Here is a 26,901-nt window from a genome sequence, read left to right as displayed (position 1 = left end):
TTGTTTTATTGACAATTACTGGAGGTAATCCCTAATCTACTTTCCTGTCTGCTGGACTTGCTACTTCCCCGGCAGAGTACCCAATACTTGTTCATGGTCACCTCCTCCTGTGGTGGCTTCCTCCTCTCACCTCTCCTCCCTCCGCAACCCCCAACCAGGAAACTCAAAAGCGGCCTACCTCTAATCCCTCCAGTAATTGACTGTAGTCATTTTTATTTAAACAATAGTGTTAGATTAAGGAAGGTTTGCACAACAAAAGCTTTTAGACCTTCAGGTACAGTATTTGATGTTATGATACAAAGCAACAGACCAATCCTCAGCACTGGGCCAAGAAGAATATCTTCTAAAATGGTATCTTGGAGTAAGGATCAAATAAAATGCATACGAAGTTCATTCAGCACTGTCACGGGCACCTCCATCTCCTTCTGCGAGCAGTTGCTTCCCAGATCTCAGAAAACAGCACCTTCCACAGATTGCTGTGGGGTGTGTTTAGCACTGTAGTACCAGAGATGGCCACCAGGTGGTGCCCAAGCACCCCGAATCCCTGATTTTCTGCTTTACCCTTTTGTTGTTATGGACTACATAAGAAAATACATTGTAATTATGTCCAAACTCCAAACTCTTGACTGGGAAGTTCCTCAGCTGTCCCCACAGGGCGATGACTTGCCTTCTTTTCTCAGCGAAGGAGAGTTTCTCCCAGGGTTTGCCCTAAGACCACCCACTGAGGAATCACCGTCTTCTCCCTGAGACCTACCTTATCTGCTGTTTCTGGAGTTGGTACCATTCAGTTCCCTGGCACGGAAGGATCTGGCCAGGCAGCTCACCAGCTGAACAGCTCCGGTTTCAAGGAGCAGACATGTGCCTAGTTCCACAAATGGGCCTCATCTTCCCTATGGACACTGAGGAATTCCTAGGAAGCTTACCAGTGGGCCACCTATAAAAGGAAGCCTTGCGGGACCTTGGGGGGCATGAGGCGGCTAAGAAGGATCAGGAAAGTTTTATAAGGCAGGGAGAACTCCACAGTCCTTTAGGGTACAGTGGTGAGAAAAGGGGCTGGATCCTATCTGGCTAAAAGGCAGGCTACAGTGGGTAGTAGTTCTGGCTTTGCAGAGGCTGAACTGGAGAAGGGGATCCCAGGGTACACCTTAGATCCTGACCCCCCAAGTCTAGACAGCCAGCTCTCTTCCTTTCTCCCTTCCTATACTGGATATGTTCATATCAAAGAAAACAGTCAGGATTAATTTTTTTCTCAAAACATATATTTACCTTTCCACTCGGTACACCCTTGAGCACCTTTGCCAGAACATCCCTGGAATGTGTAGTTCACCCACCCGGCATCCCATGTCCTTCCTAGCCCTTGGTGACAAGGCCCTTCACAGCTTGCACAATGGCGTCTTTGTCAATACCAAACATCTTCAGCAGCTCAGCTGGCTTCCCACTTCGTGGTACTTGGCTGACCGCCAGGCGAGTGACTGTGACTCCAGGTTCGCCCACTACCACAGCAGATACTGCCTCGCCTATGCCACCTGAGCAGAGGAAAGTCAGAGAGGTCTTAGTCCTGAGCCAGAGATGGCAGAGCCCACACAACTGCAGGTGTACCACCACCCTTGCCGGAGCAGACATCACTAATCAATCAGGATTCTCATTACTTATTCTAATCAAATGTGCACTCTCATTTTGTCATTTTTTTTCTTTTGACATAGCCCAGGATGGCCCCAAACTTACCCTATAGTCTAGGACAACCTTGAACTTCTTTTTCTTTTTCTTTTTTTTTCCAGAGCTGAGGACTGAACCCAGGGCCTTGTGCTTGCTAGGCAAGTGCTCTACCACTGAGCTAAGTCCCCAACCCGACCTTGAACTTCTGATACTTTTACCTCCTGGGTGTTGGGATAATAGGCATAGGCCCCTGCCTGATTTTATGCAGCAGCATGCTGGGGATTGAACCTAGGACTTCATGCACACTCTACCACTGGAGCCCTACATCATAGTTTGTAGCTTTGACTGGCCTAGAACTCACTGTGTGGATAGATCACAGTGGTCTTGAATTCAGATTCACCCTATCTTCACCTCCTGAGTCCTAGGATTTAAAGGGATGTTGCCTCAACACTTAGCTTTATGTAATTGAAAACAAAGGGTTTTTGTTTTTGTTTTTTTTAATGTGTACCAGTGTTTTGCCTGCACATCTGTGAACCACACGCTTGCCCCAGGCCCTCAGAGGCAGGAAGAGGACACTGGGGAGCTATAGATGGTTGTGAACTGCTGTGTGGGTGCTAGGGATTGAACAGGGGTCTCTGGAAGAATGTGAAGTCCTTCCTGCCCCTTCAGTTAATGCTTCGAACACTTCTTTATTTAGTGTGTGTGCGCACCATGTATGTATGGTACAGGTGGCGGTCAGCTTGACTCCCACAAGTTGTGCACTTCCCCTTAGAGTCTCAGCTCATCTCTTCCTCAGAGGCTTCTGTAAAAATGGGATGTACCCTAGAGGACTCGGACACTCAACCTTGCTTTTCCTGTTTGCTCTGCCCAGACATCTACTTTACCTCCTTATCTAATTAAGGCCCAGGAACTCAGCTGTAGTTAGAAAACCCCGAGCCTTCACAGCACAGCTGAGACCTGGCCTCCTCTGAGGCTTTAGGCTTTGGCTTAGGGACTCAGCTAACTCATGGTTGCTGGCTGCTCCACCCCATGAGCCCCTGCCAGTGCCGTGAGTGGCAAAGGCGGACTGTCCTCGGAGGAATTTAAAGTCAGTCTGCCGCTTGGCTCCCCGGCCCCTCATCTTCCCTAGCTAGTCGGGTGCAGCTCCAGTTACCTTCATAGTAGTGGTCCTCCACGGTGAGGATCCTGCCTTTGGTTGCTCTGGCACAGTCGAGAATGAGCTTTTTGTCCAGGGGCTTGATGGTGAAGGGGTCCAGTACACGGACACCGATCTTCTCTGTGAAGGAGACCAGAGCACAGCTAAGAGAAAGGCTGGGTGCTGGGCTTTCCCCTGTGGTAGAACTGCAGTGACCCCTTATCCTGACCAGGGTGTCTCGGGCCTAGGAAGAACTATTCTCTGGGGCAAGCCTTCACTTTATCTAGCATTTGGGAGACAGTGGTGCCCTGTGGACTGACTGTTAGAGCAGAATATGGGGCTCTGATCCCCCTATGCCTTTGAAGATAAAGGCAAGACTGATCTAGCATGAAGGTTTTTGGGGTAACGGGGAGAAGAGCTGTAGCCAGAGTGACCTTCTCGGACAAAAAGCTAGCTTACCACACCAGCTGCCTAGATGCTCTGCCCGGGTGGGGCTTTCCTGACTTCTCGGACTTGTTCTGCTACAGCCTCAGTCCTGCTCACCCCCACACGGCACAGGCCACTCTGAGGCCACCTAACCAAGCAACTACCCTTTGCTTCCTGGTGCTCAGAAGCTTGGGATGTGACTTGTCTGGTGATCTTACAGAGAGGATGAGGAGGTTGATACTTGGTCCCTACCACATCACTAGCTGACATTATAATAGTAGCAGTGTGAACGTCGAGGCACACCTAAGGCCTCGGGCCGGTCATAAAGGGTAAGTACCAGGTTACACATGGGGAAACTGAGACACGCAGATGGTGAACAACTCATTTAACTAGCGCCCAGCCGAGCTGAGATTTCAGTTTCCCTGGCAGGCTCCAAGGCCTCTGATCTGATATCCTGGGATCATAGGGTGGCTTCAGGTATCTCCATCAGCCTGAACTAGAGATTCTGGGTAGCCTGGGCCGTGTAGGCCGAGCTCAGGCTGGGACCTTCCCAGTTTCTGTTTCTTACCTTTCTTCAACATCTCTGCAGCAGCCAGAGCCTCGTGCAGAGTTACGCCAGCCCCGATCACTGTCACTTGGTCGTCCTTGCTCTTCAGGACCACCTAAGGGTGACAAGGGGACAGTGAGGGGCCAGAACAGGTTCTAAAAGTAGGAGAAGCGACAGGGTGGGTGGCTCTCTTGGGTTCTCTCATGCATGCAGGACACTCACCTTGGCTTGGCCAACCTGGAAATCCTCGTTGTTGCTATAGATAATGGCATTTTCTGGGCGGCTGGTCCGAATGAAGCAGATGCCCTGAGGTTGGAATAGATAAACTGAGAAACAGGACAGATCTTAGACCGGCACGGGTGGCGCTTTCTAGAGGGCCACTCGCTCTCCCTAGATTCAAGCCCCTTCCAGCCATCAGCCAGTTATAAACTTGGGCACGGTCATCATCCTGTCCGGGGTGCTAGAGCAGAGACGTGGGACTTGTTCTCTGGAGATGGCCCCTCTGAACACACGAGAAGCACCCACAGCTTGGCTAATCTCAGACTGGAAGCAACTTCTAGGTGGACTGGCCTGGCTTCCCGGTGGGGCTATTCCCCAGAATGCCCCAGCAAGGCTGGCCCTGGCTCTCAGGTGAGACACAGGAAACTAACTCTATATGCCAGTCTGTGGTAGGGCAGTTATTGCCCTGGAATACGAGACTCCTTTTACTGTTCTTCTTCTCAAGGAGGGCAAACAGCACCGATGGCTAAACCGGCAGAGCGCTCATCAACTGGCCGTGTCTGCCATGATGCACTAGGAACAGTATGTTTTGCTCTTCACAGTCTTGATTCTTTAAGGTGTACAAACATCAGGGACACGGCCAGAAAACGCCTTCCTAGGCAACAGGTAACCAGCTGCACCTTGTGCTGGCCTCCTCTTTTGCCTCTGTGGAAGGGATAGCTTCCAAAAGAACAGCCACGTGACTAACCTTTGTATTGGCTGCTAATTCCACTGCCTTCTCTGTGGCAACTCCATCACTTGGGTAAAAGACGGTGGACATAGGGACCGACCGAAACATGGCCAGGTCTTCCAGGGCCATCTGCGAGGGCCCGTCTTCCCCTGGAGTGTGGAAAAGAAGCTGATGATTGGCTCCCTGGGTCCAACATGCCCTCCCACATTCACTGGCTCAAGGCAAGAAAGGTAACCAGCGCCAGCGCCAGGTCTCAACTCACCAATGGACACGCCGCAGTGGGAGCCACAAAGGTTGATGTTGCTCTCGGAGATGGCGGCCATGCGGATCTGGTCGAAGGCGCGTGTGAAGAAGGCCGCAAAAGTGCTGCAGAAGGGCACTGTCCTGTCACGTGTGGCACAGCCCACAGCAATGCTCACCTGAGGGCGGGGGAGCCAGGTCAGCCCTGAAGAGCAGGGAGCCCAGAGCCCTCCCGAGGCCACATGGGGGAAGAGATCCCAGCATGCAAACTCGAGAGGCCCCTGTGTACCGGCGACCCTGCCATCCGTTTCCCAACCCCGAGCTCCTCTGACTTGAAATAATCATTTCAAAGCTCTTAATTCAGTTTCCTTTGACATCAGGTATGGTGCAATCTGTACCCTCAGCACTTGGGGCAGAGGAGGGTCAGGAATTCAAACTAGCCTTAGCTACATATTGAAATCTGGGACATCCTGGGCCACATGAGAGCCCATCTTTTTAGAAAAAATAGGCTCTATAGCTAGACCAGCAGGTCCCCTTTACTACGAATATCTGTCCTACGTACAAGCTCCTCCCGTGTGTAACTATCCCTTAGGAATAATCATCCCCAAAAGTGGCTACCCAAGGTCAAAGGTCAATGTGGGTCCTAGCTACTCTTGTGATTTTCTTTCAGCTGACCCATGGCTATCACTTGGCACTGCCAATATGGCTGCCCGAAGGAGAAAGAGGGCTTCAGCCTGCTGCTACCCTGTCATGGCAGTCCCACGGCTGTGCTGTCTGTGTTCCTCAGCCTACCCAGGCACCCACCATGTTCTGCTCAGCAATGTAGCACTCGATGAAACGGTCTGGGTGCTCCTTTTTGAAGAGCTCTGAGAAGGTGGAATTTTTGGTGTCTCCATCCAGGGCGATGATGCGGTCACTGGCGTGGCCCAGCTTGGCAAGGGCCAATCCATAGGCTTTCCGTGTGGCTATCTGTGGGGAGAAACAAGGACTCTGAGTACCACTGAGGCATGTACAGGGCTGGGGTCTAGAGTTTTGTCTGACTCTTGGGGGATTTTGAAGCTTTCGAGGGATGATAAAAATAGGAACATGGGAGCAGCACGTGCTTGTAACTCCGGCACCAGAGAAGCAAAGGTCAGAGTACTTGAACTTAAGGCTAGCTTGGACTACACAGTGTCAAGAAACTTGGTGTCAAGAAACGGAAAACACAAAAAGAGAAACAGAAAATGAGGCCCGTAACACTTAGAACTGCCCATACATGGGAAGACAAGGGCCTGAGTCAGAAAGTTCACGATGAGTTTCTCAAGGAAAAGCCTCGGACCGAGACAACTCTGCCTAGCTTTTGCCAGACTATGAAGCAGTCCTGAACTCAGCAATCATTTCCACTAGGAGCTTACTGTGCAACCTTAGGTAAGTCCCCTGGCCTCTCTGAGCCTCTACAGCCACATAACTCCCCAGTCAGGGAGCAGACAAGGAGCCTGAACTCCCCTCTTTGCCACACTCATTCTCATAGCCCCCCAGAAGGCTCATCTTAGCCTAGGCTGTGGGAGGCCAAAGAACCAGGCCCAACCCAGTTCCAGCCAGTTCACAAAAGGGCCATCTAGGTACCTTGTCCCCCACTTTGTAGTTGGGTGGGGTAGGCATTCGGATGTTGGCAATGTCCACGGAAGGGGCATCCTCCTGAGGGGGCGTGGCGAGGATCTTCTTTTTGCTCTGAACCTGGCTGTAAATCTCCTGGATAATCTGCTCAGCCATGTTTTTGGGGAGGGGCTTCCCATGCCACGCCTCCTTGTCTTCAATCCCTGTGGGACAGAAGACAGGTCAGGTTAGAATGTCCACAGAGGAAAATTAGGGCAATGGTGGTGTCACAGAAAGGGACTTCTGGCCACCACTCAGGGAAATGGCTCGGATGAATAGGAAGGGGAGGAACCATGTGTGGGCAGATGTCTGTCCCCTTTGCCACTGTCCCTGCAGGCCCTAGCCTCCGTCTCCACAGTCCATGCTTACAAGTCTGCTAGAGATCTCAGACTCAGTCTGGGGGGTCGGGGGGTCGCCATCAGAAGACAAAACTGAAGACCAGAGAAGGTCAGGCTTGGAAGCAGGTGCCCTTACCCACCACACCATCTTACCAGTTCTTTCTTCCTTTTCGAAACACAAGTCTCACATAGCCCAGTTAGCCTAAAACTTGCTAAGTAGCTGAGGGGTCACCTTGTCCTTGTTCTCTTCTGTCCCCACCACCAAGGTGCTGGGACAGAGGCATAGAAACCACATATTCCTGGTCCTGTCTTCTGTCTTTTTTTTTAACCACCTTTTGAACTAGGGTGAGGGTTCTCACTGTCTCTGATCTCTGATTTTTCCATCTCAAAGGAGACAAGGGTTAAACAAGACCATGGGATCTGGGAGTCCACCCCTGGCGTTGCACAGGGTGCCTGCTTCACGCTTGAGCAGGGAGCCTTCGTCTAGAGACTGGTGAAGGCCTCTGTCACACATCCCTCCATTGCACTGCTTCTTTGGGGAGAATGAGGGTCTTCCCAGGAGCCCCTGGGCTCTATGGGGCATGCTACACTGCAACCCAGGGCAGAGGGCCAGAGCGGGCAGGGACCCTCCATTAAGTGACACCCTACACTAAGACCAGTCACTTTAGGGAACAGCGAAAGGCAGGCATTTTTCCAGGCTCAAGGGTGGCTGTGGGGTTGGGGAAGCTCACACACAGACCTGTGATCCCGCGGCCCTTGAAGGTCTTGGCAATGATGGCTGTTGGTTGGTGCTTGGCCTGACCAAAGGCCTTGCACAGCTCCTCCACACTGTGCCCATCCACGATGATGGCGTGCCAGCTGGGGACAGAGGTAGCACAGGGTAAGGGGCAGCCAGGTGCCAGAGTAGCCTGAAAAGCCCTCGGGGAAAGATGTGGTCCAGCATCTGGGAGCTTGCTTGCATGCAGCCATGGCCAAACTCCAGCTGGAAAGCCTAAGACGCTACTGTTTCCAATCTAGATGGACTTCCTTTCCCTACATTATGTTGCTTCCTTTGGTTACTTTTAATTTCCCTCCTTCCAAGCAGTTCAAAAGCTTGGCTCATGCGGGGTCTTTTTTGTCCTGATCCACTCATTTCCTCCTGAGAGCCACTTTGTAGGCAATGTTTGGAACCCGCCTGTTATTAGATTCACAGAATGCTCGACTCAGTGTTTATGTGGAGGGCACACCTGACCTCCACAGAAGCTGCAAGCTTTTATACTCAATCACGTTATCTACCATGTGGCAAGAAACTGGGACAGCACTGTGGACCCGAACATCTCACTGCCGGTTGAGGACTGAAGCCAAGGACTTGTACGGGCAAGGAAAGAACTGTAGCACTGAGCTAGGCTGTCAACATCACCATTTTAGGCATATTAATAAAGATTGTATATACGTAGCTCAGTGAAGTATTCGCCAAACACATGAGGTCCCAGTCCCTCCCTCAGCAAAACACACAGTGACACACAGACACACACACAGACACACACAACACACCACAGACACACATAGACACAGACACACACACACACACAGTACACACTACAACCTGTTCAAGGTCACAGGGCAAGTCGTATGAGCACTCGCGGAACTTGGCCGCAGGCACGAATTACGTAGACCCCCACAGGGTTATACAGCTTCCAGACATGTGTGATCTTGAAAAAGACCCCACAGGCTTGCTGTGGCTATTTCCTTATCTACCCAACAGAACGAATATTCCTAACCCCCATCTCCTCCCTTTGTAAGGTCAAGACCTCCAACAGTCACAGGTCTCGAGATGCTCACCCAGACCCTCATGTTCTGTTCCTCTGAGTCCCCCTCTGTCGGTGTGGCACCTAAGAGCCACTGAGGCTGGCACTTGCTTCCCTGCTTTGCAACACTTGCTTCTGAGTTCACTGCCAGTGAAAAGCTCGGTGGGACGCTCAGAAAGCCTGACGCCATGTCTCTAGGAGGCCTGTCCCTACCCTCCAGGCTGGCTGGGGCTGCCAAACACATGAGGTCCCAGTCCCATCCTCACGCCCAACTTTGCCTCACGCCCTTTAGTCTCACTGAGCCTGTGTACAACCGGGTCTAGGTGGTAAGCTGTGCACCCATGTGAAAGAACTCTCGCCTTAGAGCAGCCCTTCTCAGGCCACAGCCGCTCACACGTACCCAAAGGCCTCACAGCGCTTCTGGTAGACGTCCACTTGGTGCTGCAGCGGGGCTGGGTCGCTCTGGCCCAGACGGTTGATGTCAAAAATGGCAACGAGGTTGTCCAGCTTGTAAATTCCAGCGAAGGCCATGGCCTCCCAAACGGAGCCCTCGGACACCTCCCCGTCTCCCAGCATGCAATAGACTCGGTAGCTGTGGACAAAAGGCAGGCTGTAGGGCTGGTCCCTCTCCTCCCAGGAGTGTAAAGCCTTCAACACCACCTTTCCCAGAAAACCTATCGAGCAGAGGTACAGACGGCCGCCTGTGAGTATGGAGAGCGGAAAACGGGGACACGGGAGGGTCAACGGCATCACTGGGATCCTAGTGCCCAGCCCACACCTCACCAATCAGAATCAGGGTTGGGGCTGTTGGGCCAAGAGGAAACCAAGGAAGAGTGGTTCAATGGGCTTGAGGCTAGCCCTCCAGCGGGGACCTTGGCTCAGCACAGGGACCAGGTGCCTCACGGGTAGGCTCCCTCCAAGTCCCAGGACTTGTCCTGGGCCTTTCTCCAGGCGGCTTCCTCTCAACACAGGCAAGTGTGGTCTTCTCAAAGCAGAGTGGCAAGGTGAGAGCGTGAAATCAGGATACAGCACTCAGAGAACAGAAGTTTCCTTGGCCCCCAGGGGAGGGTGGAGTGAAGAGGGGTGGGAACTGGTTCAGAGGCTCAGGAGCCCCAGAAGAGGTGAGGATCTGGAGGTAAGGTAGAGGTGTCATGGCTGATGCCCTGAACTGAGTGACCTTCTTGAGAGGAACTACCCAGGTCCAGAGACCCGGAAAACATTCCACAGTCAAAGGACCTGTCTGAAGGCTGCACGTCTGACTGTATCCTGGACTGGCAGGCAGCTCCTTGCTATATAGAAATACAAGCAGGAGGAGAGGGTCACAGGATGGGGGGTGGGGTACCCCTTCACCTTGCCTAGTATTGTCCAGCTGTGTGGCTCCGCCGGGCCAGGCTCACAGAGGACACAGATACCCGCCCCCCCCCCACTCCTGAGAAAGGCCCTCAAACTGACTGCAGGCCCAGTGCCAGGCAGCCAGGGCTGTCAGCATGACTCAGCACTTCCACAGGCCCAGGCCAGAGTTCCTTTCCTGTTTCCTGCCTGGGGCTTCTCCGGTAAGCTGTTTATTACATGGGGCCACTGGTTACCCTGGCCAGGAGGGCCCATATGTCAGACACATGCCTTTTTGGAACTTAGTTTTCCTACGGTGCCTTTTCTCTCCCTGCAGGTTACCAGGGGCCTCAACACCCCAAAGGAGCACTGACCAGACACAGCAGCTCCCCAAAGGATCTTCATGACAGAGAGGCCAGAGAGGCAGGCATACGGGGATCCTGACCTCCAGAAAGGGCTTCTTGGGGGCTGAATGGCTGTGTCACATGCTCAACACACTTCCAGAGAGCCAGACAGGAGCCAGGCAGAGTTATAGCATAGTCTCATCTGTCAAGATCAGAGGCAAGGCTGGCCCCATAGGGTCAAAGGTGAGGAGGGACCCTAAGGTTCTGAGATGCTAGGATTGAGTCTGTGATTAGATGTGGGTGTCGAGAGGCCTGGGTTAACCCTAGCTGGAGATGACTGACTGGTCAAGAGTTAGGGATTGGTATTATAGAATGGATCATTTGAATACAGGTATTAGTGTCGCTGCCTGGAGACTGTTAATTAAAAAGGCACCCAGTCAGGGTTGGAAAAATTCAAAGATGTTTGGGCTGGGGAACAACTCAGTGGAAGAATTGTTAACTTACTATAATGAAGGCCTTCGCTCCCCCGGGGAGTAAAAAATCAAACATATGAGATGTGCTTAAAAACCTACAGACCGGGCTGGAGAGATGGCTCAGTAGTTAAGAGCACCGACTGCTCTTCCAGAGGACTCGAGTTCAATTCCCAGCAACCACATGGTGGCTCACAACCGTCTGTAATGAGATCCGATGCCCTCCTCTGGGGGCTCTGAAGACAGCAACAGTGTACTCATATACAATAAATAAATAAAATTAAAAAAAAACAAAACAAAAACAAAAACAAAAAAACCTACAGACCTAGGCCAGGTAAAAACCAAAGCAGTTTCAGGTAGAGGTGCCCTCCTGATGTGTGTGATTCGGTTCTTGTTGTGAAGACAGGGCCTCGCTCTGTAGCCTTGACTCACCCGCTTTGCAGCCTGAACGGAGGGACTGAAGGCATGCACTGTCCAGCAGGAAGGCTTAATGGTAACTGTGATCAATTCCAGCTACTCTACTCTCCAGAGAGCAGAAACAAAAGCCCTACTAGATTAGAGGAGAAACTAAACAACAAGTAAGGGTCAGGGTCTGCACGGGCGAACTCATGAGCTTGGATAAGAACTTTCTGGAAACCACATTGCATGTCCAACAGAAGGCAGGCGAAAGGACACATGTTTACAGCACATGATATAGCCACTAAGACAGGGCTTGCTCGTTTAACACTGAGAAAATGCCCGCGAGAGACTGTTAGGATGTTTGGGGGCTCAGTGAGTAATGGTACCCAATGCCTCATCACCCTCTAGTTATCTTCTGACCGCCATACCTTGCCTCAGATGCTATGCACATCTGCCTTGTGGGGGGTGCGGGGAGGGGAGGGGCAGGAGGGAGGGGGCAGCGCTTTAAAGAGCAGGATGTGAAATTAAATTTGTAAACCTTCTTATGAAGACTTGGTGTGCAAGAAATATATTATTAGGGGAATTAAACTAGGGAAAGGGTTAAGAAAAGAAACAGGCAGGATGGTCAGAAATTCAAGGTTGGCCACAGCAACTTAGCAAAATATAGATAAATAATAAAATAAAGTGCCAAAGTCATACGCTGCATTTCTTTCTCTCTTTTTAAATCGCTGCTCTCAGTGCTGAACTGACAATACCTGCATGGGGCCCGTTGTCTTCTGGGAGACCTTGAATTTTAAATCATGTTTTTCATTGAATATCTCTCTAGTTTTTTGGAAGTGCTACTAAACTTAGTATGTTTTATTCTTGTAAATAAGAATGTTAGCTATGCAAATTATAGATCGTGAAGACTGTTAGAAATATGTTCAAGGGGGCTGGAGAGATGGCTCAGTGGTTAGGAGCACCGACTGCTCTTCCAGAGGTCCCGAGTTCAAATCCCAGCAACCACATGGTGGCTCACAACCATCTGTAATGAGATCTGATGCCTTCTTCTGGTGGGTCTGAAGACAGCTATAATGTACTTATATATAATAAATAAATAAATCTTAAAAAAAGAAATAGGTTCAAAGTATTGTCACTTTGAAAACCCCGGGACAATGGTTTATTGTCCTTACATCTGGAAGAGTAAGACACCAGGAATTTGAAGACACTAGAAGCTTTGCTGTTGTTATTGTTGAAGAATAAATGATCTTAAAAAACAAAATGAAACAAAACTTTTAAAAGAGCTTGCAGGAAGACTATGGCCGTAACCCACTCAGTTCTGTCAGCATGCTACCGCTGGGTGCCTGGTTGTGCCTGATAATCTCTTGGTGCTCTAACGATCTGAGTCCCCCACCCTCTGGGTACTGTCTGAGGGCCCAGGTCTCAGCCAGCTCTGGCTCTAAGCCAACACAGCCCCTGGGAACCCACTGAAGCCCTTCTCGCTACACTGGCTTGTTCTATTATGTTGAGGTCAGGAAATGATCCTTCACAGGGAATTATTTCAAGCAACTGTAGGGAATAATTAACTCACGTCTATGGTTCTAGGCCAGATAAAATATTCTTAAGAATACACCTCATTCTCTGAGACGCCTCACCTCAGAGTGAATCACTTCTGGGTGGGGCTACGCTAGCCCTAAAGCTCAGGTGGGAACTGCTGCGATGGCTGTCATCCCAGTGACCCTGGACTGAGAGGTTGGGTCTCGGAAGGATTAGGGCTCTCCTAGAGACTGACTTGGAATTCCCCTCCCCTGAGGGACTTCCTTTAAACAGTAGTAGATGCTCCCCAGCGTGTGGGGAGAACAGTCAAGCTTCCTGTAGCCACCTGTCCTCAGGGGGACCTGGCTGTGGCCATTCTTCTGCAAGGGTTAGCCTTGGGGAAGTGGAATGTGCCTGGCTATAGGCCAGTCCCCTCCAGTCTTCCTAGGAAGCTCTTTGCCCACAGGGGACCTGGGGACTGTGGGTATGCCTTCTGGGACTGACACTCAGGGCAAGACCAGAGGATCTATGTGAGTATTCTCCCTAGTTACTTCTTCCTCACGCCTCTCTCATCTCACAGGGGCTTATCTAGCTGAAAATTAGCACTCGGTCTTCCTCCCACATACTCTGCTTCCTAGATGCAACCTGTCCACAGCAGATCACATGGCTGAAATCTGTCCCTGACACAGAGGGCACTGGGAGTTCTTCAAACAGCCTGGTGCTAGAAGAGCTAAACCGACCTAGCAGGGTGTGGGTACAGCCTGCAGTCTCTTTCTTTACTAGTCAATGGGAGGTGACCCAAGGACCCTGGAGCCCTCTGGAACACAATTTAATCCTCTTCAAACGCAAAGTCCAGGCCAAGCTTCCTGGTGCCCAGTCAGACGTGGGGGTGGGGCAGCAGGCTCCACCAACACTTCCAGGCACTAGACCGAGTGTGTGGTAGCACCGGAGAGCAAATGTGGCCTGGTAGTCAGACCCTGGGGCGAGTCCCTTCTGTCCTCTGAGTATGTCTCATCTGAACAGGCGCTGCCCGTGCCACCATCTCTTGGGCTTTGAGAGCAGAAGACAGTAGGAATTTATTTTACTTAGCCCCTATCAGGTAAGAAGAGCAGCAATGTGTGCGGGGCTTAGCCTGAGCCATTGAGGACCCCCCTCAAAGGGCACAAGGATTACCTGGCTTTGTCGAAGTATTTGCCTGTGTATGCCATCCCGCACGCAGCTCCCAGCCCCTGGCCCAGGGAGCCAGTGGCCACATCGGTGAAGGCTTGTTTCTGTCATAAGAGAGATCCAGTTATTCATGGGCCCAGTAAAGAGCTGTTTGTTTCCAACTTACACCCCCACACGCCATGGCAGTCAGGCAGCATCCCCACCCAGAGCCAGTGAGTGAGCCCCTTCCCTGCACAAGGCCCTTCTTATTCACACGACCAAGTCACTACGGGGGTGGGTTCAGTTCCAAACCCTGTCCTCTAGTGAACTATCTGACCTCAGGCTGGAAACCAAACCTCTCTGAGCCTTAATGGCCTCATGTATAAACACGGCTTACCACGTAAGGTAGCTAGAGGTGAGTAATAGAGATAAAATAATATCACAGATAATAGAGAGTGCCCGGCCCCAGTGACTTCATCACAGTGTGCCAGCGATATGCTAGCATGTGCTGGGACCAACGTGGCCCTGAGGTGCAAACTGCTTCCTTCCCTAGGTGCCTTTCGTACTGTGCTACCACCTTGTCACTGCCTCTCCAGGGACCTCTCCTCTTCACACAACATGCTCCCCATCCCTCACTTTCCTTCCTCATCAGAGTTGGCTTCTCTGCCTCACTCCTCTCCCTCGTGGAGGGCAGGAAGATGAGGCAGAGGTCCAGGAGGCTGCCCGTCGGGGGACTTACCGGGACAGGATGCCCATCCAAGTCAGAGCTGATTTTCCTCAGGTTCAGCAGCTCTGCCTCAGGCAGGAAGCCAGCTTCAGCCCAGACTGCATATAAGATGGGAGCTGCATGGCCCTGTGTGTGGAGGAGGTGCACAAGGAGGAGGTCACAGGCAGAGCTTCTGGGATCATTCCCACTGCATAGGGTGCTTAGGGCCTGGCCGAGCAGGCCAACCAGGGTATCTGTTTCAGATGAGGAAGCCAGAGAAGGCTTCTCCCCTTTCATTCCTCTCCAGACTCTTGGTTTTCAGCCCAAAGTTCCCACAGCTAAAAGTGGATAGGCGCCATGACAGGTGCAGGGGGCACAGCCGTGCAGCTGCGCCGGCCAAAACCCCAGCAGGCAGCCGCCACCCTCATCCTTGTTTCTGGCATGGAACATACTTGGACAGACTTTTAAGCCCTACAGCCTGCCTCGGGGAGCCAGAGGCTGTTGAGCCAGGCCAGAGGACAGGTGGAATTGGGGGCAATTGTGGTATGGTTTGTGGCTTGGATTTTTACCAGAAGAGGCAAGGCAGGGTGTCGGCAACTCTCAAGCCACAGCGGGGTGTCGCTCACACGGAGAGCAAACTTTGGTCCCCAGAATGCTGGCACAACAGAGGGACTCAGGCAGAATCCAGACCTTCTGACCTGGACTGAGTGCTGCCTGTTAAGCGTCAAAAACTGAGCACACACCCAGCAGAAGCACAGGTCCTGTTGCTGCCCCATACCCTGCTTCGAATACTCTTTCAGGCCACCTGAGAGCAATCCATTAACTTTAGAAATTGGTTCCTTAGCTCAATTAACCAGAACGGCACAAGGCATGAAGGAGTAGGACCAGCAGGTGGGCAAGGATGGGCTGAGGCTTACACTGAACAGGTGGGTCTCCTCCAAGGCCACTCACCATTCCAGGGACCTCACAGGACCCAGGCCCAGGTAGATGTGGCAGGCAGCAGGGCTCTTACCTTGGAGAGCACAAAGCGATCATTGTGAGGGTTTCGGGGATCCAGGGCCTTGTAGCGCATGGTATGGAAAAACAGGACAGCCATGATCTCGGCAGCGCTGCAGCATGATGTGGGGTGTCTGTGGCCAAGGAGAGAAGGCAGGTATGAGTATCATGGCCCGAGACTCTGACCTACGACACCCACTCTGGCATGTGTCAGAGGCCTGGGGATGCCTGTTGTGAGGAGACTCACATGGGCCTGGCCCATCAGAGCCAGAGTGCTCCCACTCCTTAGAAACATGGTATGGGTTGAGGAGGCTACTGTTGATGGCTTAGGCTCTGGAGTGGCTAATGGGTCCCAGGGGCTGCCATGCCTTCCAGAGTACCCAGTGTGAGGGTGGAGCTTAGTCCCTACCTAGGAGTTCCTAGAGGGATGATAAGTGACCAAGGAGCCCACCCAAAGAGACTGCTCAGAGTTCACCTGCTTATGAGAAGCCTTCTGCCCAGCACAGGGTCCCCAGGGTCTAAGAGCAGAGGGATAAGGGGAGGTTTGTAAACATGAAACATCGGACATTAGTTTTCTGGTTGTGTTTTGAATGGACACTCTGAAAGCTAGCACTCAGAGCCATGCAACACACAAGCTCGTATCGTAAAGGTAAAAACCCTTCTGCCTGGTGGACCAGAGCCGAGGTGGGGCTGGCCAAGGCAAGAACCTGCCCTTCCAGTTCTGGAGTGGTAGGGTCTCTATTTTAGTCTCGTTTTAATAGCTGAATGGTTTCAGAACGTGCGAGGATTATATCCTAGAGGCCAGATTAGTTCAGGTCTCACAGGATCACTTGATTAACCTGGTCCCTACCCTGGGAACGGGGCCAGAGGCTGCAGCTCCTGGCTTACTCCGGAGTCTGCCTAGCCATACTCTATTAAGGTCAGCCTCCCCCACATGCAGCTCAGCTAGGCCCTGATGTTGTTGTTCCAGATGCTTCACTCTAAAACATGCCGATACGAAGCCCGAGGGCACATGCAGCCTTGGGCGGGAGTCACGACAGCAGCTTCCTCCCCTCTGGGGCTCCCCATCAGGTTAGGGGTAAATTGCTCTCAGCAAAGACAAGTTAGTAAAGGAGTCCAGACCGGCCCATGCTGGTTTAGTTCCCAACACACAGTAGCCTCATACTTAACCATCTCTATGAACTCCTGGTCATGGGGGAAAAGACACTACACCTGAAAAGAGGGAGGTGAGGACATGTGAACGAGAGAGAAAGTCTTGCCTGTCTCACAGGGAGCCTAGTCCCCGGCTCCCAGCACCAACCTCACTTGCAGAACACCCAGACCAACTGCCCGCCCGCTTCGTTTCCTACGATGACTCAGCAGCTAAGAGCTCATACTTCTCTTCCACAAGTGTCAAGGTCTGGCCCCAGCTGCTTGTAACCCCAGCTCCAGGGGTTCTGACACCTTCTGGTCCCCATGGGTACCTACAGGATTATGCACACACCCATACAAAGACACACAACTGAAATCTTAAAAAAAAAAAAAAAATGAGTGCAATAAAAATTTGAGGTGGGGATGAGGAACCTTACAGCTGTTCTGAGGAAACTCCAGTCGGGAAGGAAGTGCCCAGCAAGATAGGGGCGGGACTCCGCCTACTGACCCCAGGGTGACATTCTTGCATGGCCATAACTAAGAGGAAACTATGGCACAGCGATATCTGTGGCAGAGGAATGCCCAGGCTCACACCGAGGACGCATGGAGGGAGAGATCTTGTTAACAAGAGGAACGAATCATTGATTTAAGCTTTCCTTATTAGGGCCCAAGGAGGAGACCTGCACCACATCTGGCCAGCTGATGCAGCCTTCATACCCAGTAAGCAACCCTATGTGCCTTCTGAGTGGGAATACGGGCTGCACATGGGACCTGTGACTTACTCATCCCCACCCACACCGCTCAGCTTCTTTGTTTATGAATGTGGGTGCTGTGAAGAGGTGCTTGGGTAACCCAGCGAAAACCAAGGAAAGGGTTGGTTGGCCACTGCCAAACCTCTCAGGGCCTTCAACTACTCACCTATAGGCCAGGACCCTGGTTCACCCGAGTCACTCCATGCAGGAGAAAAGAATGAGCCAAAAGGGCTGGAGAGATGGCTCAGGGGTTAAGAGCACTGACTGCTCTTCCAGAGGTCCTGAGTTCAATCCCCAGCAACCACATGGTGGCTCACAACCATCTGCAGTGGGGTCCGATGCCCTCTTCTGGTGTGTCTGAGGATAGCGACAGTGTACTCACATACATAAAATAAATCTTGGAAGAAAAAAAGAACAAGCCAGAGATTGGGAGGAGATGCTGTAAACTGTGTGGTGCTGAGCACGGAGGAGACACAGTCACTCTGAAGCCTCGCTTTTTAGACCATCCCTGGGGCCAGAAGCACAGGGACCTGTGGCTTCAAGGACTGAATTCTTGCAGTCCAGGCTGCCTGAGCCAGACGCCGCAGACGCTGTATGGAGTCCACATGAAGATATAGGCGGAGCAGAGGTGGAGGTCCTTACACTCCTGCCTGCTCTTTGTGCTGCACAGAAATTACAAACAGACTCGGCTGTTTGTTTAAAACCACTGCCTTGGCCCAAGGGGCCTTTTACTATCTCACTCAAGCTGACGAAGTACAACCGGGCTGAGGTGTACGTCTGTGCATGCCTGTAGGAGCCTCGGTGGCCTTTCCTCAGGTATTGTGCACCTTAGTTGATTTTTGAGACAAACCGCAGAGTCCCATGATGCACCTGTCTCTGCCTCACCTGCATGGAATCCTGAGCGTACACCAGACCCAGCTTCTTCACACGGGTTCTGAGGGCTTTCAGGTCCTAATGCTTATAGGGTATGAGCTAACACTCCAGCCCAGAAAAAAAGATTAAAAATAAAACAGAGGCTAGAGATGGCTCAGAGGTTGACAGCACTGATGACTCTTCCAAAGGATCCAGGTTCAATTCCCAGCACCCACGATGGAGGTGGACAACCGTCTGCAACTCCAGTACTAGGGGATCCAGCGCCCTCCTCTGGCCTCTGCCATCACTGCATGGAAACCGTCCATACACATAAGATAAAGAAAACCTTCAGAAATCCATGAAACAGTAAGCAGGTATTTAATATATGGAATGAGAGCCAAGAGCTAGTTCTCTCTAAATCATTATTATTTGCAAAGACAGTGTTGGGGACTGGAGCCAAGGCTGCTGAGAAAGACGAGCCCTCTAATAACACCCCACACTTCTAGCCCCAAAGCTAGGTCACAAGGGTGGTGAAGCAGTTGGAAGACTGAAAATCTAGCCAACTTTTGTCTGTCAGTCTGTGTCTGCTTCCCTTTTAGATTTTAAGACAGGGTTTCTCTGTGTAACTCTGCTGTCAAACTAGTTTTGTGGACCAGGTTGGTTTCGAACTCAGAGATCTGCCTGTCTCTGCCTCCCAAGTGCTGGGATTAAAGGCGTGTGCCACCACCGCCCAGCACTGTGGTTGTTTTAAATAGAACTCAAGGTACAAGTATACGGCAAGTATTCTGAGGTGCCTGATGGAAATAGATTTGAAGACAGAGGACATTCTGGGGAAATACAGTTTACCCAAACTTGTTCAAGGAGGCGAAAACCTGAGCACTTAGCTGCAGAGAAGGAACACATGGGAAGGCAAATTCTCCACGACCCAGCGAGCCAATGTATAGCAACATAAACAGGAATCAAATGTTCCAAATGTGCCCCGAGGAACAGACAGGAATGCTCCCACATTAAACAGCCAGGAGTAATTGGGACAGGCCCTTGTGAGCATCCACAGATTGGATGAGTGAAATACAGAGGGGTACCACACAGCAGTAGCAATGCGTGACCTAGCCTTTCCAGACCCAACATCATCACCTCACTAACACAGCGTGAAAAAATGTCTATCAGAGATAAGACAGAGAAGACCACATTCTTTGCGAATATAAACACTTGTAACATATGCATTTACATAAAGACAGAATGAAGGTGCATTTAGGGTGTCTTGTGGGATAACAGGAGATAAGGAAAGATAAGGTGACAGACAAAGCAGTCACCTCCCTCTTTATCACCTCCCATCTTGATTCTTGAGACAGGGTCTCTCCCTAACTGCAGCTCACTAACTGGCTAGACAGGGTGGCCAGTGAGCTCCTGGGGTTCTCCTAACAGCACTGGTATTACAGGTATTGTGTAGTCACACTAACCACCCTAATGTGGGTGCTAGGGATCTGACCTCAGGTCCCCATGCTTGCATAAAGCAATTTTGTATCTCCCTCCCCACTATATATTTTGTAAGTTGGGTGTGGTAGTGCACACCTGTAATCTTAGCACTTTCAAGGCAAAGGCAAGAGGGTTTCCCATGAATCCAAGGACAGCCTGCTCCTCTATAGAGAGAGCTTCAGGCCAGCCAGGGTTATAGAGCAAGACCTTGTTTCTCAATAAGTTCAGGGTGTCATATGGATGTCCCTCAGATACTGAGCTGATTCCCACCCAGAACGAACCTGACCCTGGACCTCAAACCATTTTTTAGGATTTTCACCTCTTCTGAGCCAGCTTAAGTTAATAGTTACACGGATGCAAACACAGACCAAGTCTTACAGACTTCGCCTTCCAAGGCTGGGACTGTCAGGGTCCTCGGAAGCCAGGTGACCTGTACCTGCCTTCAGCAGAGCTAGAACAAAGCAGGATGGTAAGAGAGACTCATGAATGAATGTGACGTACAAGGAGATGGTGAGCTATAGGAAGGAAGGGAAGAAAGCAAGCATGAAAAGTCATGCTACCACATGGACAGCCGACCATTGTGCAAGAAGCCAGACCCAAAAGCCCTCATTCTGTCCAATTACATTATGATAAAATATCCAGAAGAATTAAATTTACAGAGACAGAAATCTGACCCAGTGTGGGATGAGAAGGAAACTGCGGTTGGGCAAGAGAGATCTTTAGGAGGAGGGAAATGCCTTAAAGTTAGAAGTGATAAATTCGGGGTTGGGGATTTATCTCAGTGGTAGAGCGCTTGCCTAGCAAGCGCAAGGCCCTGGGTTCGGTCCCCAGCTCTGAAAAAAAAAGAACAAAAAAAAAAAAAAAAAAAGATAAATTCACTAATTTTGATAACTATGTAGATTAGCTAAGAGTGCATTCAGTGGCAGAGTACTTGCCTGGTCCACTCTCTAGTACCACAAAAACACTGCGAGCCAAAAGTGTACATTTAAAACCTTTCATTCTGCAAAGTGCCCCTCCACCGAGCTGTTACAGATCTGTCTGCAGAAGGACAACAGTATTCAGAAAGCCCAGTGGTGATGTTCTCAGGAGTCTCTACTTCCTAGAAAAGTTGTACCGCCTGCACCAGTCACGCTCTTCACCCACCCATGGAGGCGGAGCAAGAGACCCCAGTGTGAGCTCTGCTCTACCCCACCTCTGCGTACAAGGGCACCCTACCTAAAAATCCCAGCTTTGTTTAGGTCCCTGGCCTTAGAGATGTCCTGGATACTGAGAGAAGAGAACTGCTCTTGATTCTGCAGGACCAGGCTCTGGAGACACTGGGCCAAGTTTAGGAGCCAGCCAGTTTGAGTTCACAGGAAGCCACGAGGTCATCTCCAGCAGACACTAGTGTAGGGCCCACCCCTTGTTCCTAGCCTTAAGGGAATACTGGCCATTAGCTCTGCTGACTCAGAGGTTACCCAGGCAAAGAGCCTAGTAGTCCAAGAGCTGCCAGGTGTCTTCACCCTGAATTGAGAAACGCTGCTGCTGCTGCTGCTGCTGGGGCAATCTCAACCGCTTTGCTCTTGCCTCAGCCAGATAGGCAGGGGCAGGAGTCGGAAGGCCCCAGGCAGCCTGAAATTAGAAGCTGACCCTTGGAGGCCCTTTTCTGCTTGAAGAGGCTGATTCCACACAGGGGCTAGAGTCCTGAGAGAGCCCTCTACACAGCTGGTCAGAATGTTCCAGAATGCTAGGGCTGGAGGGATAACCATGTCCACAGCAGGGCCTGGGACCCAGGGCCTGCTCACTCTGAACCCTCAGCTTTACTTGGAAGGGGCTGGATTTGAAAGCTGTGCTTTGGACGCAGTTTGTGTGTTTCCCGTTGGAAGTTTGGTCCTGAGCGTAGAGGTGGTGTGGAGCGGAACCCTGGAGAAGATCCTTAGGAGAACTAGGGCTATACTTTCTGGAGGTACTGTAGTTTGTGAGACGCTGCCCCCCACCCTGGTCTCCAACTTCCTCTTTAACTGTGTTTCTTCCTCTCACACATATTCCCACCATGAGCCTCACCCATATGCTGTTTGAACTTTCTCCATCTAAAACTGTAAGTTTAAACAACAATAACAAACCAAAAACAAACAACAATACCAACGGACCTTAACAACCTTGTCTTGAGGCTGGAGTGTAGACTTAGGGGATTAAAATTACTTTTCGCTCTTGTTAGGGACCTAGGTCCCATTCCTAGCACTCACATGATAGTTCACAACCATCCACAATTCTAGTTCCAGGGGGTTCAACGTCCTCTTCTGACTTTCGCAGGTACCAGGCATGTACATGTGCACATACATACATGCAGGCAAAACACTCATACACATAAAGAAATCTAAGAACAACGAATCCAACCAAAATAAACAAACAACAAAAAAAAAAAAAAAAAAAAAAAAACCAAGAAAACAAAAAACCATTTTCTTTGGAGGTTGGGTGTGTGTGACATGTTTTTAATCCCAGTGCTTGGGAGGCAAAGGCAGGCAGATCTCTGTGAGCTCACCCTGGTCTACAAAGCGACTTCAGGGATAGCCAGGGCTGTTACACAGAGAAACCTTATCTTCAGAAGTCAAAAACCAAAAAAAGAACAACAACAACAACAACAACAAAAAAAACCTCCCCAAAACAAACAAACAAACAAAAAAACACTTTTTTTCCCCTGGTAGAGTTAGATTGCCTCATGTATCCTGTTATAGTAATGGGGGAAGAAAAAAAAAGATGGAGAAAGGGAAGTTCTGAGAAAGTTAGGATCTTTCTGACAAGTACAGCTGCTGTTCGGAGCAGAGAAGGGCTAGATCTATCTCCTGTTCTCATAAGCCAGGTCTGGATCTACCCTAGCCTCTCAGGTACTCGCCCCAAAGCCTAAGGGACTAGCTGAAAGCACAGACTACTTCCCCTTTAAATGAGGCCTGACTTTGGCATCTCCTCAGATGACACTTGCCTCCATTTGACTAACACAACCTAGGTCTGCAAGGTGAGGGCAACCTGGCCACTCCTGACAAGGTCACTGGAGTTTCTTTGAGAAAGCTTGGACCCTTGCCACAGCTGCCTCTGCATGCAGAAAAAGATGACCGGGGAGAGTCTGACCCGTGCATGTACTGTCCACCCAGCTCCCCGCACAGAGGCCAGCGTACTTGCTCTCTGTGGCCTGGTGAAGTCAGCATTGTAGGCAGTGCTGATGACATAATAAAGGAAGGCTGTCCAGTCAGGACTTCTTGCCATCCTGAAACCATCATCCAAATCGTCCCAAAAGACAGGACATACTGATTGGGTGGCCAGTTCAGCTGTCTGCAACTGACTAGGTCAGAACTTCAGAGCCGAGCCTGCCTTCACTCGATGAGTCCTCTCACTGAAGTGAGACTCCAAATAAACGTTCAGGAGCCAAAATACACTCGCGTCTCAGATCTTCCCCAAATACTTTCTGTACACCACACACTCTTTGCACACACACGTTTCAAAATCATTCTTGTGACAGGGGTTGAGGAGCAATGTTACTTCCTTCTGAAAAACAAGAGTTCTCCAAGTAGTATTTTTCTGCAAGGAAAACAGATACTGTAACAAGCAAGCAACACGCTCATATTTTGCATACCCACCTCTTCGGTTTGCACACAGATACTCTCAGAGTTCAATGAATGCCTAAGGCTACAGTGTAAACATGAGTGCAACTCTGTAGCCACTCTCAACCTTCTTCCTCCTGGAGACCACCCCTGCTTTGGAAGTAAGTCCGGTAGAGTTGTAAATGTAACTTAGTTTCTTTCCATCTGAACTTGACTTTCCCTGCGCCTTCAGCCTGATGCAGCCCATGTGCCCAAGAGGACTTTCTGTAGGCCAGCCTGGTAACAGGCAGTACTAACTAAATAGCCACTGATTACCAGTCTGGGGAAATCAACTTAGCATACTATACTTCAGTGTCTTCGTGTGTAAACTGATTATCAGAATGCAAATCAAGGACGCTATGTCACCCAGGAATAGCCACTTAGCTTCTCCCTTATCCTGAAAAAGTCTACACGGGTATTAAAAAGCTCAGCTGCACAGACACCAGTCAGTCAACCTCTCTGCCTCTCTCACTAACGTCAGACCTGGAGGGAGATGTAGGGGCTAGTAAAGAACAAGCAATAAAGGAAATGGATGTGAAGACCTACTCTGCGCTAAGATAGGGAGAGGACAGTGTTGAAAGGACTTCAAATCTCTAATTGGGCAGGGAACACCGTACATCACAGGCAGCTATCTAAAACCAAGACAGATAACAGGTCCAAAGTATGCATGGGAAGTTGGGTGGCCAACGGCTCCCAGTTCAAATCTTCTAAGGACATTCCGTCTTAAAAGCACAAGTGGACCCACAGTAAGTAAGTAGGAAACCACGGTAAAAGACTGGAGAGAGGCACTCCTTTAATAATATGTTCTGTATGGAACTGGCCAGAATCCAGAATCCTGGTCTTTGTTCTAAGCTCACAGCTTGGCTGGATTCCTGAAACTCCCTCCCCGGTCCCCCAAACCACCCCAAGAAGCCCGCATTTTTCTGTGTCAGGTCTCACACCAGGCCCGATGAAGACCTCAGAATTTCTTGAAACCACCCAGTGTGCAAACACCGTTACCTAAGAACTTCCCGCGTGGGCCTCGCCCCTTCCTTCTACGAGCTTTGCAAACCCCCTTCTCCCCAGACTCACACTCCAACCTCCTGCCTCGGATCTCATCTTAGACTCTCTCGGTGTTGCATCCTCAAGTCATCTCCCTGCCCCCACCCTGAGTCTCCAGCAGCTGCGAGATCCAAAGCAGGACCCCAGCCCATAGATAGGAGAGGCAGAAAGTGTCGAGCTACCGAGTGTGGTTAGAGATGCAGTCTCCTGCAAAATGGTGGCCTCTACATATACTCTCTTTACACTGCAAGGGCTGAAATCCCAGCTCCTGCTGTGACCTTGGCCAACTAATATAAACCCGGAACCTCAGTTTCCCTGTCTGCAAACCAGAGGAACCAACTGGCTGGTGGAGAGGGCTGGAGCCCACACGTGCGCAGGTTCTCCCGCCAGCAGTCATGGTGGCCTCCCGGCTGCAGCCTCAGAGCGAGGAGGCGCACCCGGGTACAGCGGGAGCCGGGAAGCCCGGGCCGGCTGGAGGCGCTCGCGAGACCGAGGCCCACGCGGCCGAACTCGGCCGCTCCGGAGCAGCGGAAGGCTCTGCCATCTGACCGCGCCCTCGTGGCGACATCGTGCTAAGCGACACGGAGCCCGCGAGGCCGCGGGACCCGGCTCCCCGCCCCGCCAGAAGCGCGCGCTCACCCCGAGCCTGCCGCGGTGGTGGCCTGGATGGAGCTGATGCGCAGGCGATTGGCTGTGTCCTTCAGGGCCTGGAGCTTCTGCTGATCTGGCTTATGGTAACCCTCCATGGCGCGGTCGGGCGAGGACGTGGAAGCTGAGGACAGAGACACAGAGCCAGAGGAGGCTCAGGAAGCGACCGGCAGTGACCGAGGCCCGGTGCTGCGGGCGGGCGCGTTAAGACACCTTAGGACCCGCCCATGGGGGCGGATCAGGAGTGGGGCGGGACACAGAGTCACCCCAGGCCGACGAGTGGCCTGTGGCCACGCCCCGCATTTAGTGGACACTTAGAATCCGCCAGGCACAATGCTTTTTTGGAAATAACCACAGACACTAACAGTTGCAACAAAGTAACTTCGCCACTATTCACGGTTCTAAGCATGGCTCAGCGTTCGGCGGCTGACTTAGGTAGGACTGAGAAGAGAGATACTCATCCATAATTGCACTTTTCTAAGGAAAAGGTGGAGACTTGGCAAGGTCAGATAGAGATTACAGGGCTGGTGGGTAGCGCTGCAACGGACTATCCCCAGTCCAAAAAGATCCCAGGTCTGTACAGGGCATGAGAATGAATATACACGGCCAGAAACGGTAATCCTGAGAAGTTACTAGGTGCAGGCTGGTCTCAGACTACTAGGGCCTAGGACAACAGTGGATTCAGAGAGATTACTGGGTTTGCCTCTAGGTCTGTAGGGACAGGAGCCCCTACTGCTCTTACCAGACCTGGTGGAGCTGAGAGGAACGGAAAGCGTTTGCCTTCACGGTCGCACTGGATCTGTCTCACTGGATCCATGACATTCACTCTAATCAATACTGTTTCCGGAGGAGGAAGTTGCATTTTACAGAGAGGATATAAAAGCGAGCCTGTGAATGGGTGCTGGGCAGAGGCAAAGGAAGGCCCCTGTGCAGCCCTGTTCCAGGTTCTCTCTGTGTCCTCCGCATAGCTCAAACTCAGAGTCATGGGGCAATGGGCCCTGTGCAAGTGAGCACCCCTCCCCCAGGCACTGCCTGTCTGGCCTTTTTTCCAGGTGTCCCAGTGAGACTGCCAGTGTGCTGAGTATAGCTCCCGGCTTCTGCTGGCCCTGCCCAAAGAGGTTGGCCCTCCTGGTGCCTGTCTGCCAAGGGCTGGACCTGGGACTGGAGTGATGTGGCCTCAGAGTGTTCCACTATCACAGCCTTGGCAAGTGAAACCTCTGTCCTCTGCTCACCAACAGGTCAAGGAGCAAACCTTGAAAACCCTTGGGCTTTCCAACCCCGTGACCCTGAGGGCAGAGATTTTTAGCCCAGTTCTCCTTTTCTTTCCATTAGTCCCTGTCTAATGGGACTGATACTACTACTACTACTACTACTACTACTACTACTACTACTACTACTACTACTACTATTACTTCTTCTTCTTCTTCTTCTTCTTCTTCTTCTTCTTCTTCTTCTTCTTCTTCTTCTTCTTCTTCTTCTTCTTCTTCTCCTTCTCCTTCTCCTTCTCCTTCTCCTTCTCCTTCTCCTCCTTCTCCTTCTCCTTCTCCTTCTTCTCCTCCTCCTCCTCCTCCTCCTCCTCCTTCTTCTTCCTCTTTCTTTTCTCCTTCATCTTCCTCCTCCTCTTCCTCTTCACAGTGGAAAATTGTGATCTATTTGGGAATGGAAAAATAAACTAGAGAGATATATGTTTTTATTTCCGAGTGTTTATTTCTGTATATCTAAAAGTTTTCTATTATATAATAATTACATTTATCTCTTCCTTTTCCTCC

At 51.0% G+C, this 26,901-nt stretch overlaps 1 protein-coding gene across 5 annotated transcripts; it reads right to left on the bottom strand.

The window, feature by feature from the left end:
* On the bottom strand, nucleotides 1-25,956 carry Tkt (transketolase). 5 transcript variants are annotated; one of them, NM_001436742.1, is given in 15 exon segments: nucleotides 1-1,526; nucleotides 2,810-2,932; nucleotides 3,786-3,879; nucleotides 3,987-4,070; nucleotides 4,732-4,862; nucleotides 4,976-5,132; nucleotides 5,758-5,922; nucleotides 6,559-6,752; nucleotides 7,666-7,784; nucleotides 9,114-9,305; nucleotides 13,944-14,041; nucleotides 14,656-14,769; nucleotides 15,635-15,752; nucleotides 16,789-16,830; nucleotides 25,124-25,313. In NM_001436742.1, coding segments are annotated over 13 exon segments (1,731 nt in total). In that variant the 5' UTR covers nucleotides 15,719-15,752; nucleotides 16,789-16,830; nucleotides 25,124-25,313; the 3' UTR covers nucleotides 1-1,350.
* Between the last annotated feature and the right edge of the window lie 945 nt (nucleotides 25,957-26,901).

This window comes from Rattus norvegicus, chromosome 16, assembly GCF_021556685.1.
Source record: "Rattus norvegicus strain SHRSP/BbbUtx chromosome 16, alternate assembly SHRSP_T2T, whole genome shotgun sequence".
Taxonomy (NCBI): domain Eukaryota; kingdom Metazoa; phylum Chordata; class Mammalia; order Rodentia; family Muridae; genus Rattus; species Rattus norvegicus.
Note: the sequence above shows the minus strand (reverse complement) of the source record. Positions and strands in the feature narration are given on the sequence as shown.

Coding starts and splice junctions, on each gene's coding strand:
- Tkt (XM_087589064.1), bottom strand. CDS start 15,718: ATGGCTGTCCTGTTTTTCCATACCATGCGCTACAAGGCCCTGGATCCC. Junction 3,880..3,986: donor TCCAGGTTGGCCAAGCCAAG/GTGAGTGTCCTG, acceptor TGTCACCCTTAG/GTGGTCCTGAAGAGCAAGGA. Junction 2,933..3,785: donor TGCAGAGATGTTGAAGAAAG/GTAAGAAACAGA, acceptor TCTCCTTCACAG/AGAAGATCGGTGTCCGTGTA.